This window comes from Bufo bufo, chromosome 2 (genome assembly GCF_905171765.1).
Source record: "Bufo bufo chromosome 2, aBufBuf1.1, whole genome shotgun sequence".
NCBI classification, from domain to species: Eukaryota; Metazoa; Chordata; class Amphibia; order Anura; family Bufonidae; genus Bufo; species Bufo bufo.
The window spans coordinates 119,101,534-119,116,998 of NC_053390.1; the positions used below are offsets into that span (position 1 = coordinate 119,101,534).

At 40.3% G+C, this 15,465-nt stretch overlaps 1 protein-coding gene across 1 annotated transcript in view; it reads right to left on the bottom strand.

Annotated features, from left to right (window-relative positions):
• Positions 1-8,682: 8,682 nt before the first annotated feature.
• The window catches only part of LOC120990733 (baculoviral IAP repeat-containing protein 1-like), an 85,083-nt gene continuing 78,300 nt past the window's right edge, over positions 8,683-15,465 (bottom strand). Inside the window, exons 9-10 of the mRNA XM_040419640.1 lie at positions 11,582-11,746; positions 8,683-9,085 (exon numbers count right to left, since the gene is read on the bottom strand). Of these exons, the coding sequence (XP_040275574.1) occupies positions 8,721-9,085; positions 11,582-11,746 (530 nt within the window). The 3' untranslated portion in view covers positions 8,683-8,720. The remainder of the gene's footprint in view (positions 9,086-11,581; positions 11,747-15,465) is intronic.

Consider the following 15,465-nt stretch of genomic DNA (forward strand, 5'->3'; position numbering starts at 1 on the left):
TCATTTAAAGGGATTCTGTCACCAGATTTAACCCTATTAAGCTAGCTGACATTAGCGATGTAACTAGCCTATTCCTACTTTTATCTATGCCCCCGTTACGCCAGAAATCTAACTTTTATAATATGCTAATTAGCCTCTGGGTGCATGGGGGGGGAAAGACACTCGCAGGCTGCCAGCTTCCTCACCGCGCCTGTGCCGAATACTGAACGGCCCCAGATTTCACCAGAGCACAGGGCTGGCAGACAGATGTGAGCGCTGCTTGGCCCTGTCAATCAGGACTTTGAGGCGACAAAGGTGGGAGAACGGAGCCTCTAGTAGCAGGAACAATGCCCCCCCCTGCTCCTAGAGGCTAATTAGCATATTATAAAAGTTAGATTTCTGGCGTGACAGGGGCATAGATAAAAGTAGGAATAGGCTAGTTAGGTTTAGCTGACATTAGCACATCGCTTATGTCAGCTAGCTTAATAGGGTTAAATCTGGTGACAGAAACCCTTTAAAACAGATCGATGCACTTATACCATATTTTCAGACTTTCAGGATTCTACCTTGTGTGCAGTGTTTGCCGTATATAGCTTTTGTTCTGTGTCAGGGCTCCTTTTGGACGTCTTGCCACATAAACCTTTTTGATTAATCACTGTAAAGATCTTAACATTTCTTTAAAATGAAAGTTTTCTAATAAAGTGAAGACACTTGTCAATTTGTCTTGTCTTATTTCTGTTCTGGTATTTATTTATTTTATTTTTCAGTACAATTAGGTCTCATGCACACAAATGTTTCTGTTTTGATTTCCGCAAACTGGATCTGCAAAGTATGGATACCATCCGTGTTGCATATGCATTTTTTGCAGACCCGTTGACTTCAATCGGTCCGTGGTGCGCATTTTGCAGCCAAGTATATCCTTTTTCTATATCCTTGTTCTATCCTTTTGTGGAAAACACATGGATAATCCATGTGCTTTCTGCATCCGTATGTCCGTTTTGCTGAAAGATAGAATGTCCGCATAATGCAGACCACAGACCCATTGAAGTGAGCAGGTCTACAAAAAAAAAATGCGGAAGGCACACAAACTGCATCGTATTTTGCAGGTACACAATTTGTGGGCCTCTAAACAGATACAGTTGTCCATTAGGCCTAAAACAGAACATTCCACTAAACATACCCCCTGCATTTTATCAATGCTCTTTATGGAGAGATTCAGGGAATCTGTCAGCAGTTTTATGTTGTCCTGTCTGAGGGCAGCATAAAAAGCCCTCAGAATTTGCTGAGCAAAACAGCTCGATCTAAGTTAGCTGATAAAAATCCTGTAGTTCACAGGAAATCTACCACACAGGAGAGACTGTCCACCTGTCTACAGGAGAGAAAGCGCTGGACTTGTGGTCACATGACTTAACTGGCGATAAGGGTTCAGCACATATAGATGTTTCATCCTCCGCTCAATTACAAGTTACACTTCTAGAATATTGCTCCCAGTGCTTCTTCAAAGTGATTCTGTCACGCATTGAGCTCTCACAGAATTGTCGCATTTCTTCAACTTTTTAGAATTCAAATGTATAAAAAGGTTAATATCCCATGAAATGTTCTTCAACAGTTCTGAGCATGAAGTATTATCTCCCAATATACAAATTTTTATCATTAAAGAAGAACCAATTATATGCCAAAACGAGGGGATTATAATTTCCTGGGGCACTATGAGGACGTGTTATAAGTACTGGGCCACTATAGGAGACGTTATATAAGTACTGGAGGCATTAATAACTATTAGGAGCACTATGGGGTGGGGATAAATACTTGCCTACTATAGGGGACATTATATAAGTGCTTGGGATGTTATATTATGTACTGTATATATTAATATTCTAACTATTAACTATTAGGAGCACTATGGGGGTGGGCGGGGGGATTATAAGAACGGGCCACTATAGGGGATATAAGAAGTACTGGGGGTCATAATGGCAGAATTATAACTATTGGGACCACTGGGGGGGGGGGGGGGGCAGGTATAAGCATGGAACCACTATAGGTTACATTATAAGTATTGGGGTAACTAGAACTACTGGAGGCATTATGAGGGGCATAATCAATACTACAATAGGGGGTCATTATAACTACTGGGCTGCTATAGGGAAGCAGAACTACTCGGGCACTTTGGGAAAAGTTATTTCTATTACAGGGGTATTATTGGGCACAGTATGGAGTGCACTACTAATAATGGGGCACTCTAGGGGTGCATTGTCACTATTGTGGCACTGTTACTAATGAAGGCACTCTGGGAGAGAATTATAACTATTGGTGGGGCTTTTGGGTTTGTTATTATTGGATGAACTATCTGTATAGCACTATTATTTCTGCAGTATAGTATTTGGCAGCATGTGGACAAAATAATGGGGGTAGAAGGAGGATGATTGAAAAGTGAAAAACCCAAGATGTCTGTGTGGCAAACTCTGTAGGGATGAGACATGCCTGAGAGAAGTCATAATGGCAGTCTGGTCCAAATAGAAGATGAGGAAGGAGAACATGTATAATCAGAGGAGATATCACTGGATGTAATAGGTATGCGGGGCTGTATTAGCCTACATGCACACGAATGTTTGTGTTTTGCGGTGCGCAAAAAAAACGAATGATGTCAGTATGGCATCCTTTTTTTTTGTGGATCCATTGTAACAATGCCTATCCTTGTCTGCAAAACAGACAAGAATAGGACATGTTCTATTTATTTTTATTTTTTTGCGGGGCTACGGAACGGAGCAACGGATGCGGACAGCACACTGAGCGCTGTCCGCATCTTTTGCGGCCCCATTGAAGTGAATGGGTTTGCACCCGAGGCGCAAAAAATGTGGCTCGGATGCGAAACCAAACCACGTTCGTGTGCATGTAGGCTTACCCTGTATGTTTTGTAGCACTGAATATAATGTCCATCCAAACATGTCTGTAGGGGGCATAACTACTGTGTGGGGACTGGGTGTGTATTTAGAGAGGCACTGGGTAGAGTAAAGATATGGCTTGGTGCAAAAAATTATAATAATAATTAGACACTAATAATATCTCTTTGTCCCTAGAAATAAGGATTTCTGCAGTTAATATTGAGTGCCATGGACTTTTATCACATATACGCAATGAATTAATAACCATTAAAAATGTATTCGTGTTGTGTCTGTGTAAATGCGGTGTGATGCCGCACTTCTACCATTCACCGCTGAGTAGGGAACCTGTTAAAAATTTGAATCCCACCCCTGACCACAACCCCATCAGACAGCTACATAGCAGGGCTCCCATAAAATCTGAGGATCAGCTATCAATATTCACAACACCGAAAACCCATTTAATAATAATAATTACATGATATGATACATGCCACACTCAATGTTTATTGCACTGCATCAATGTACATAATACAAGCAGTATAACTGACCATTAAATCACTGACTAGTGGAAGAAAAATATCATGCTGTACTGTTTGATGTGCCAGGTCCTATTGCAAGCCCCTTAGGTGTCAGGCCTCATTACATCTTTAATGAATCTCACTGGAAACTATAATTGCTGCTTACAACCTATTAATAAAACGTGTAGGATGCTGGGAGGGTACCCAAAGTATTGCATAAAGTCATTGTTTTTTTAAATTAAGGCGTACATAACCTTTTAACAAACTTTGCATTAATCAGTAGTACAGAGTCTGTACATGAAGAATAACATTATTGTGGCTACTCCCTATATCTATTGTGTGTCATTCTATTTGTATCGAGCCTCCTGACGAAGATAATTACAGTGAAACACGTGTGGAGTTACCTGTTGTGTTGGTTTCCTATTATTATTATTTTTTTATTATTATATCACATCAGAAAAGCAGCTTGTGATTCTGGTTTAGTACCATTACCTCCTCTTTGTGATGTCAGGTTTTTTTCCATTCTATTAGGGGATGTGTGGTTTACCAATCAAGCCTTTTTATTCTGTATCATCTGTGCTATTTGTACGATCTTGCCCCCTGATGTACTTTCATATAATTTTAATATTAATGCAGACTTTGCCTCTTTCCCTGGTCGGATGGATTACTATAGGTTTTTTGCAGTATGTGACTTGTATCTGGCATTTTTTGTTTAGCAGTTTTCCTATGTGCTTGCTGAATATCAGTTTTTTTTTTAGTTCTCTCAGACAGACATGTTAGGTGAACACTAGCTGCCATCCACTGCACACAGAAAGTGGAGGAGCATCTGCTTCCTAACCTTCTCTTACTCCGAAGCAGCCCCAGATCATGGAGGATATTACAGAGCAGTACTGACCTGTGTGATTGGGAATTTACTTGTGCTGAAATATAAACTTCCCATTTAGTTGCAGCAGACTCTTTGTCTGTGCCTTTCTTTCACTGCTCCCCATCCCCTCTCCTAGACTTGTACTGACATATTTAATATGATCCTTCAGTGTAGCTGATCTGACCTGGTTGAATTCAAAGCATATTTCATACTGAAAAGCAATTAGTAAGGGGGAGGGGGTGTTAAACAGCTGATAACATGAGAACTAGGCATTTTATGATTCAAAAGAAAAAAGAATACCGAGATAGTAGCCGCACATCTAAAAAAGTATCAAATTTATTATGGACAACAGACACAACAAGAAATAATTAAAAACATTGTATACAATGAATCTGGGCCATGTGCACAAATCATATACACATGCCCACCTGACTCACCACAACAACATGAACATTCCCCCACACATACAAATGGATAGAGAAGTAAAGTGCATGTAATCCATCAACAATAAAATTATTGGAGAGCTGTAATACTTATAATTAAAGATGACGTAGTGGGGGTATGCGTGGTGGTCAGGAAACAAGCCCAACGCGTATCGCCAGGCTCTGCTGGCTTCCTCAGGGGTGCCTGTTCCTGAATGCCACAGTAGATCCTTATGTATGCACATAGTAATTACAAATGGAATCAAAGTCACCTGTGTTGTGGGCGGCAGAGTGGGATATGGGGGCGGCGACCCTCCATGTAGGTGGTCAGGGGAGGAGACAGAACGGAACGGGGGCAACCCAGTAGAAACTGCCGTAAGCTTTAAGGGAACACCAGCCATAATTCATTAGTAACGGCCTGTATAGCGGCCGGAAATGATGCGCACCCATGTGCGCCGCCGAGCCGGCGCGTCCTGCGTTCCAAGACCCGGAAATAGCAGGCCGCGCATGCTCACAAAGCGCACACTGCGTGCCAAATGCCGGAATGGAAGAGGCCACAATGTGCGCCGCCGAGCAGGCGCACCCTGCGTTCCAAACCACGGAAACAGCAGGGCGCGCACGCTCACAAGGCACACACTGCGTGCCAAATACCGGAAGTACTCCGGAATTGTTGGAATCAACATAGACGCATACAGGGAAGAGGTCCCGCGGGCAAGGTGACATAGTGACAAAATAAGGGGACATGTAGGAGAAAATAATAAGACAATAAAAAACAAAACGAAAAACAAACAAACAAAAAAACAACAATAAATGACAAAAAGCTATATATAATAATAAGAAAAGGGGGAAAGAAAAAAAAAGAGAAAGGGGGGAGAATGGATGAATAAAAAACAAGAAGAAAAAAGAAAGAAAAAACACCATATTGCTGAACATAGCCTAAAATTAATGGAAAATCCATCCATTGCATAAATATGCAGCAGTGGACTGTCACAATAATATTGTTAAGACGGGGCTCCATATTTGTGAAAGATTGGCCCCTAAAAGATAATAAACTTATAATCTATATCCCCTTTAACTGTGTAAGGAATTATAAATGAACTATTACAATAGTTTATTTTGCGTGCTTAAACCTCCTTTGTGTTTTTATACATTTATATAATTTTATTATTTTAGATTTATTGAACCTTCTATTTTGAATTATTTATATTATTTATCATTATTTTTGCGCATTATTTTCTATTTTTTAGTATCTATTATTTATATTTTTTATTTATATTTCATATTTTATATTATTAAACTTTAATTTATTAATTATTTAAATTCTTGAAATTTTAGTTCTATTTTATGAAAATATTTTTTTTATTATATATTTTATTATTGATTATTTATTTTAATATTTTTTATTATTTATTTTTTATATTTATTATTTATTTTTATATATTTTTTTGTACCTGGGACAGCACATAATGGACCATAAAGAAGTCTCTGGATCGTTTTCTGAGGTTCCTTCAAGATGATGCATATTGAAGGACTTGTTGCTTTTGTGATATATACGAAATAGTGCTTTGAATTACATTACTCTGTATAATATTTCTAACATTTTTAATTGTTTGGCATACGGGGTTCCCTTTGTTCTTCCCCTCTCTGTCCTTCCCTTCCTTTTTGTGGGCTTAGGTCGGGGTCGCGGCGGACAAGGTGACATGCTTTTTTTCTCCCTCCTTTTTTTTTTTTTTTTTTTTTTGAGGTTGGTGGGTTTGGAAATGAAAATATGATATAAAAAAATATAATAAATAAAAAATAATAAATAATACAAAAAAATATATAAAAATAAATAATAAATATTAAAAATATTAAAATAAATAATCAATAATAAAATATATAATAAAAAAAATCTTTTCATAAAATAGAACTAAAATTTCAAGAATTTAAATAATTAATAAATTAAAGTTTAATAATATAAAATATGAAATATAAATAAAAAATATAAATAATAAATACAAAAAAATAGAAAATAATGCGCAAAAATAATGATAAATAATATAAATAATAAATAATTCAAAATAGAAGGTTCAATAAATCTAAAAATATAAAATAATAATAAAATTATATAAACATATAAAAACACTAAGGAGGTTTAAGCACGCAAAATAAACTTTTGTAATAGTTAATTTATAATTCCTTACACAGTTAAATTTTTTAGGGGCCAATCTTTCACAAATATGGAGCCCCGTCTTAACAATATTATTGTGACAGTCCACTGCTGCATATTTATGCAATGGATGGATTTTCCATTAATTTTAGGCTAGGTTCAGCAATATGGTGTTTTTTTCTTTCTTTTTTCTTCTTGTTGTTTTTTATTCATATTCTCCCCCCTTTCTCTTTTTTTTTTTTTTTTCTTTCCCCCTTTTCTTATTATTATATATAGCTTTTTGTCATTTATTGTTGTTTTTTTTGTTTGTTTGTTTGCTTGTTTTTCATTTTGTTTTTTATTGTCTTATTATTTTCTCCTACATGTCCCCTTATTTTGTCACTATGTCACCTTGCCCGCGGGACCTCTTCCCTGTATGCGTCTATGTTGATTCCAACAATTCTGGAGTACTTCCGGTATTTGGCACGCAGTGTGTGCCTTGTGAGCGTGCGCGCCCTGCTGTTTCCGTGGTTTGGAACGCAGGGTGCGCTTGCTCGGCGGCGCACATTGTGGCCTCTTCCATTCCGGCATTTGGCACGCAGTGTGCGCTTTGTGAGCATGCGCGCCCTGCTATTTCCGGGTCTTGGAACGCAGGACGCGCCGGCTCGGCGGCGCACATGGGTACGCATCATTTCCGGCCGCTATACAGGCCGTTACTAATGAATTATGGCTGGTGTTCCCTTAAAGCTTACGGCAGTTTCTACTGGGTTGCCCCCGTTCCGTTCTGTCTCCTCCCATGACCACCTACATGGAGGGTCGCTGCCCCCATATCCCACTCTGCCGCCCACAACACAGGTGACTTTGATTCCATTTGTAATTACTATGTGCATACATAAGGATCTACTGTGGCATTCAGGAACAGGCACCCCTGAGGAAGCCAGCAGAGCCTGGCGATACGCGTTGGGCTTGTTTCCTGACCACCACGCATACCCCCACTACGTCATCTTTAATTATAAGTATTACAGCTCTCCAATAATTTTATTGTTGATGGATTACATGCACTTTACTTCTCAATCCATTTGTATGTGTGGGGGAATGTTCATGTTGTTGTGGTGAGTCAGGTGGGCATGTGTATATGATTTGTGCACATGGCCCAGATTCATTGTATACAATGTTTTTAATTATTTCTTGTTGTCCATAATAAATTTGATACTTTTTTAGATGTGCGGCTACTATCTCGGTATTCTTTTCTCTTTTGAATCATATAGTGTGTTTTGTACCGTGTGCCGGCACTCTTATCTCTATTTTTGATGTGCCCCCGTTTTCTTGAATGAGAACTAGGCATTTCTCACTGATAAGATACATTACAAAGTATCTTATGGTCACTTGTACTAGTCATTTGGAGACAATGTCGCAAGAAACACGTTGCCATGTAGCACCAGCCTTATATTCCTTATATTTCACTATTATCCAATATAACCACAAAATAAAGTACATTTGGGGAAGATTTACTAATAGTGCCAACCTTTGCACTGTCTAAGAATACAAATTGCAGGCTTAATATTGGACTAATTTACTATATTATAAATTTGGAGTATGGCAAGTCCTACGCCAGATTCTGTACTTACGCCCCCTTAAAAAACCTGTCAAATTTAAGTGTACACCACCTACAAGTTGTCGTTTTACTCCAAAAATGCACCAACATTCTGGCACAAGGGGGTGTAATTAGGCCGTGCCCCCTTACTGATGAAGCCACACCTTTTCCCATGAAGCCACGCTCTCTTGCTAGATGAGGAAGTTGGTAAATACGACGCAAAGCATGCACTATCCGTTTGTTGGTGCAAAATGTGCCAAAGACTTTCATTGGTAAATCAAACCTGCTTTAATCGTCAGTTTTCTTATATGATACAGTAATAAAAGACATATTTAATTCTCTATATTTGGTGCTAAGTGCAGTGGTATCTGCCAATTAATTTCTAAACTCTTGGACTGGGGATGAGTCTTCTTCATGTTGTCGAACATACTGAGGTCATCTTTATCCAGCTGCCATCCCATCATCCATATGGTAATGAGGCCTGGCATGCGAGACACAAACCGGACAAAGGAAGTGACGGTGGTGGCTTGACACTTAATAGGTTGAGAGTGCATTCTGGCTATATGGAAGACCTTTAACTCTGGCATGTCTGCAGCCGTTTCAAAAAAAGTCGCCCACCCAGATTCTGTGACGCTGTCATTAGAATGCAACTCAAGACTGTGAAGCCTCTTTAGAAATCCCTTTCTTGCTGCTTTCCCTGTGAAAGTAAAATAATTAAGTATAACTTCATTAATAATGCATTTTTATAGTAAAAATGTATCCAAGTATATTATATATGTAATAACATTTTATCTACAAAGTACCAACTGGAATGAGAATCGGATGATCCTAAAGCATGGCCACTTTTTTTCTAAAAATAGTGCTGCACCATCAAAGGGTTTTGTTTGATATGACCGCTCGACTCAATTGAAGTGAATGGGGTAGACCTGTAATTCCACACAAGCAGTCATGTTTTTCTAATCCTGGATATCTCTTTATGGTTGATCTGATATGTTTGCAGTATACATGCTCATACAGGCAAGCCTATCAAAAGCAGTCATTCCAATGCAGTGCATAAAAATATGTGCAGCTCCTCTGTTAGGCTACTGTTACATCTGCGTTCTTCTTTCCGGTATTCAGATCCGTCATGGGATCCCAAAACCGGAGGAAAGCGCTTCAGTTTTGTCCCCATTCATCGTCAATGGGGATAAAACTGAACTGAAGGGAACGGATTGCACCAGAATGCATTCCATTCAGTTTTGTAGCGATCCCATGACACACACAAAGGCGCTGCAAACAGCGTTTTTGAGTGCATCATGGAATGCGGAGCAAGACGGATCCGGCATGAAACACAATGTAGGTCGATGACGCCGGATCCATTTTCTCGGAGACAAAACGTCTTTGTCATTTTAGAGATAATACAACCGTATCCGTTCCTAATGGATGCAGCCGGATGTATTATCCTAACAGAAGTGTTTTTGCTGATCCACGACGGATTCAGCAAAAAACTCTGATGTAAAAGTAGCCTTACCTGTTCTGGATCCAATACCATGTTTAATCCAATAGACAATGTTCAAAGTGAGACTCCATGGAGTTTTTTTTAATTTATTTAAACTATGGGCACTAAACAGAGCGGAGCCATTAATATCCCCTTGTATTTGCTATAAGCAAGTTTCCAAGGTGCTCTGAACACCAGAAGTCCTTTACACCACAGGTAATAACTAAATGGCTGCGTGATGTTGGGCTGTACAAGAGGAGTTGCTAAAATGATGTCGCCTTCTCTGACATCACTTCCTGGTCTGCAGCTATTGGCTGAAGCTGCACCCCACAGACTTCCTGCTCTGCCCGCCTCCTGCTTGCGCTCTGCACATAATACTGTGAACTCTATGCTCCTTTATGAGCGGCTTTATCCTGCATATAGACCAGAATGAAGGGATAGTCATCCAGAAGAGAGGGTAGAGTAATGTATGCGCAGTACATGCAGGGGTTCGGCAGACCAGGCAGTCCATGAGGCCACTAAAACATATTATGTAAGAGGCCATTTTTTTGGCAACTTCTCCTGTTCAATTGTTATTGAACATTTTGTTATTACCTGTATTGTCCAGTTCCTTTAGCATACAGACCACCTTGGAGCAGCATGCAAAATTTACTGACTGGTATGTTAAATGGCCTAGTTGCCTTGACTTATTATTACTGATACAACTCCATTTTGTAGTGGCCGGAGCTAGTAACTGCAGAGGTGCTCCCATTCATTTCACTTCTGTTACCCGTCCACTACAGAAAAAATGGAGTTATGTAGTTCAGGCAATGTTCGAGACAACCAGCCAATCAGAGAGGATTCAGGGTATTGGACCCCCACCAATCTGATAGGGATGGCCTATTCTGATGATATGTCAGCTGTATCATAATCCTGGAGACCCCTTTAAAGTAGACTAGGTAGAATAAACCTGGAGCATCTTGATTGACATGTTAGACACTTTCTTGCCACCCATTGGTTGGCTTACTTTTTAGACTAATATTTTAGACTAATACTCCTCTTAGCCTCACCCCTTTTTCTAGGCACTTTACAAAACTGTCTAATGAGGCATGTTCGCCTATTTTTTTATTTATTTTTTTGCACAAATTAAAGGATTTGTGGCAAGTTTAGAAGTTATCCCCTATTCATTATCTATAAGACCACCAAAGATAGCCGAGCGCTGTACTCAGCTATTTTTGACAGTCCCATTAAGAATAACTGGAGAGGCAGGATGCATGCCCAACCTGCCACTCCATCAGATTGGGAAAATGGGACCCTTGTTCTTTGGATGTGTCGGGGTTGCAGTGGTTGGACCCCCAGCTATCAGTTAATTGTCCCTTAACTAGAATTCTAGAGCATATAGTGACAGCAATATGTTAAAGATATTGATAGCTGAATTTTAGGTTATTAGAATATTCAGAAATCAGGATTTAAATGGAAAAGGAATAGTCATAGAATTGGGTTTTTATTAACCTCATTATTTGCAAAATTTGAAAAAGTTATAAATTGTATTCTATTTTTTCCCCCCACTTATGTAATCACGCATTTAGTGCCCTTCAGTCATTTCATGTGTTTAAATGCTAGGATAGATTGGTTAAAATGAATAGTTATGGGCTTCTGGCTAATAACTGGGCGAGAATGTTTTTAGAACTGGAAACTATTTGATCTTCCTCTGATCAATGCAAATCAGTGACTCACCTAATAATGCAATACTTGCATCATCTAATATCTCCTTCATGGATAGGAAGTGGAGGTTGGGTAGGAACCGAAACTGTTCAATAATCAGTTCAGCAGCACGAGCCATTCCTTCTCCTATAGGCAACCACAATTTCTCAAGATGAATGAGGGATCCCAATGATACAGCTATAGACAAAAGATATTTATATACATTAGCATTTTAAACTGTTCATCACAAAAATGAGTCAAATTTTTGCAAACCAGATTTGTATTCAGTTGTATTATTCTTTTAAACGGTGTGTCTCATGAAGGCATTGTAATTTAAAATTGAAGCAACAATGTTGTGTTGCCTGCTGGCCATGAAAATAAATGTCTCGCTGTAATGCATGGATGGGCTTGGTCTGGCGAAACGAAAAATGATTCTCTGCACTGCCTAAGAGATGGGGGTCTGAGAGCATATGGATAAGAGTTGTCTGCACGAAATACCCCCTTTAGTATATCAATAAAATAACTAGGAGATACAGGGGTGAATTGGGATAATCTACAATAACCAATATAGCCCATAGAGAAGTAAGGTACTTTTCCTAGGACAAATGCCATCTGTTTTCTCATCCTGGACAACACCTTTAAGGTAGTTATGTTTCCAACCCCAGGAACATATACAGTGGTGCCAGAAAGTTTGTGAACCCTTCAGAATTTTCTATATTTCTGAATGAATGTGACCTAAAAATATATCAGATTTTCACACAGGTCCTGAAAAGCAGATAAAGAGAACCAATTCAACCAAGTGAGTCAAAAAATATTGGAATATCATGGGTATATCCACTTACTGTTTTATTATCTCCACATTTCTTTCGCTCTAGGTGGGAACAGGATTATGGGTGTGTATTAACAGATGAACGATGTTCAGCGGTGTACAACCTTGAAGCATATTGAAGCATCTAGAAAATTACTCTACTGTTGGTAGTATACTCCTTTCTAAAATGTATCCAAATGCCGTGATCAGGTGGGCTCCCTTAAGCATATATGGTGGACATGTGTGCTCCTTATACCTTTTTGGGGGACTAACTATAGCAGGGATGGCCAACCTGAGGCTCTCCAGATGTTGCAAAACTACAACTCCCAGCATGCCCGGACTGCCAACAGCTATCAGCCTACAGCAGGGCATGGTGGGAATTGTAGTTTTACAACAGCTGGAGAGCCACAGGTTGGCCATGCCTGAACTATAGGTTACTTAAAGCAATTGTGGGTTCAGATTTGCCATGGGGTCCTGAAGTGGCACTATTGTCCTTTCAATTTGACAATTTTCCTATTGAAGACCTTACCATAATTAACCATATACTATTCACTGCTAGAACCAAATTGTTCTTGTTGAGTTGCTTTTTTTTTTAGGATATCCCTTGACTTATTGTCATTTGATGGCTAACATCACTCGCAGATGAAAATCTGCTATACTCTCACATGTCGATTGCCTTGCAGACATGGGACAGCCAATCTCTTTCTGTACTTACCTTTGCTTTTACTTTTTAGGCTCCATTTACACATCCGCAAATGGGTCCGCATTCGTTCCGCAATTTGCAGGTCCGCAACACACCACGGACGTGTGAATGGAGCCTTATTCTTTGCGATCCTTTTGCCTAAAGTATATATAGTTCTGACATTTTGTAAGGTCTATGTACCTTTTTCTTGGACTCAGAACCCTGTTTGTATTGTTATTATTGTTCTTGATATGTTTTTTTCTAATTACTGATCCACAGCATATGAATGCCTTTGTACTTTATTGAATAAAACATATATAAAAATTTTTTTTACTTGGTAATTTATTTATTGAGAAAAATTATTCATTATGTGATATCACATATCTTTAAGTGGTCAAGTGTTGGGGGGCGGAGCTTGCCAATGGCCGAGTGAGCAGTGCGCATTCAGAGCTCCTGACCATCTCCGGCAGTTTTTCAGACTACAGGTCACAAGCGACTCACCTTCCGCTATGAAAAACAGAGGGAAAAGAACCTCATCCACACCAGCACCGGTGGACCGAAAAGCAGGCGCCATGGAGCGATATTTAGCGTCCAGCTCCCAGCCGACAAGTGGCGCCAAGACAGCCATGAGACCCAAGATGGCGGACGCACCTCATGGTGAGAAAACAGCGGCGGCCGCCGCAGCAGCATCCCCTGACCCCAGCCGATCACCGCCGGGCACACCGATCACACGGTCCTATGCAGGGGCAGTTCGCAGCCCGTCCTCAGCGGCTCCTTCCTCGCCTGCCATGACAGAGAGCAGGCTCTCCTCACCCAGCTCCTCACCGCAGTCCCACCGCTCACCAAGCTGCCCAGACGCTGACATGCAGGCGATACCGTCCTCACAAGAGGAGGAATGGGACTGGAAAGTCCATCTTAAAGCTCTGCCCACAAAGCAGGAGCTGAATGATCTTTTTATTAAGCTTGAAGCCTCACACAAGCAAGATATTGCTGGCTTACATACAGATATCAAGCAAGTAGGCCACAGAGTGGAGGATGTGGAAGCTATCCAAGAACAAACCCTCCAGACATTGGAGTCTCACCAACAGATCCTGCAAGATCACACAGGTCAGATACAGGACATACTAAGTCATCTTGATGACATAGAAAACAGAAATAGGAGAAATAATCTCTGCATAAGGGGAGTCCCAGAATCTGTTCTCCCACAGGACCTGGATCACTGGGCTCAAGATCTATTTGCCAAGTTACTTGACAGAAGCCCAGATTCTCCGGTCGAAATTGACAGGATTCACAGAACCCTGGGTCCGAAACTTGCAGATCCAGCTCGCACACGTGATATAGTGTGCAGAATTCATTTTTACAAAGAGAAGGAGGAGATCCTTAAGGCCTCAAGAAATATGATGCCAAGTCTTCCGGATTACCCCGGAGTACTCATTCTGCCAGATTTAGCTAGGCGTACGCTTATGTTAAGGAAAGCTCTCAAACCTTTATTGATCCTCCTTAAGGACAATGATATTATATACCGCTGGGGCTACCCCTTCCAGCTCTTCGCCAGAAAAGATGGGAAGTCAGCCACTTTCAAGTCCATCACTGACCTTCAGAAGCTATTGGACGTTTTCAATTTACCATCTGTCAACCTTCCAGATTGGCCCAGACAAAAGGAATTGGTTCCTGTGCCGCGCAGAGACCCTTGGCAGACGGCGCTCCCAAAACAGCAGAGGCCACCTAGAAGATCCCGTTCACCTAAAGACTGAACTGTCTAGCTATTGTGAGGTTCCAGCCTCTAGTTGCAATCTGTTTTTCTTTCCAAGGAAGCCTAATTACATAGGCTCTTTAGAATGTTTCTAACATAATACTAAATGTTCTCACAGTTTAATTGTGACCTGTTATAACCACTTATCTCATTGCTTACCCGGAGACAAGTCGGGCAGCCGTAGCGCCCTTGTCTTCTCTTACCCCCACTAGGTTCTACAGCACCCACTGAGTGTTGTATATGACGAATAGTCATAACTTAGTGACCGTTGAACCGATTGTTTGGTTCCTATTACCCCTCAGATCATTATTGTCTGTTCACTGAAACCTAAGCGTTTCCTAATTGTATTATCTGTTTGTCTTACGTCTTCCCCCTACTTTCCCCCTTGTGTGTAATCTTTCCTTGCATCCTTAACCCTTACTCCTTTCATTCATCATGGCGGGATTGTTATCGTTTAGCTCCTTTAATGCCAGGGGCCTCAACAAGCCTGAGAAACGCAGTCAAATCTTATACCGGTTTCATAAAAAAAGGATCATGATAGCGATGATTCAGGAGACTCATTTCAAAACTTCATCCATCCCAAATTGCAGAAACAGGTACTACCATACCTGGTTCCATAGTTCACACCCAGATAAAAAAGCAGGTGGAGTCTCCATAGCTTTCCACAAAGCCTT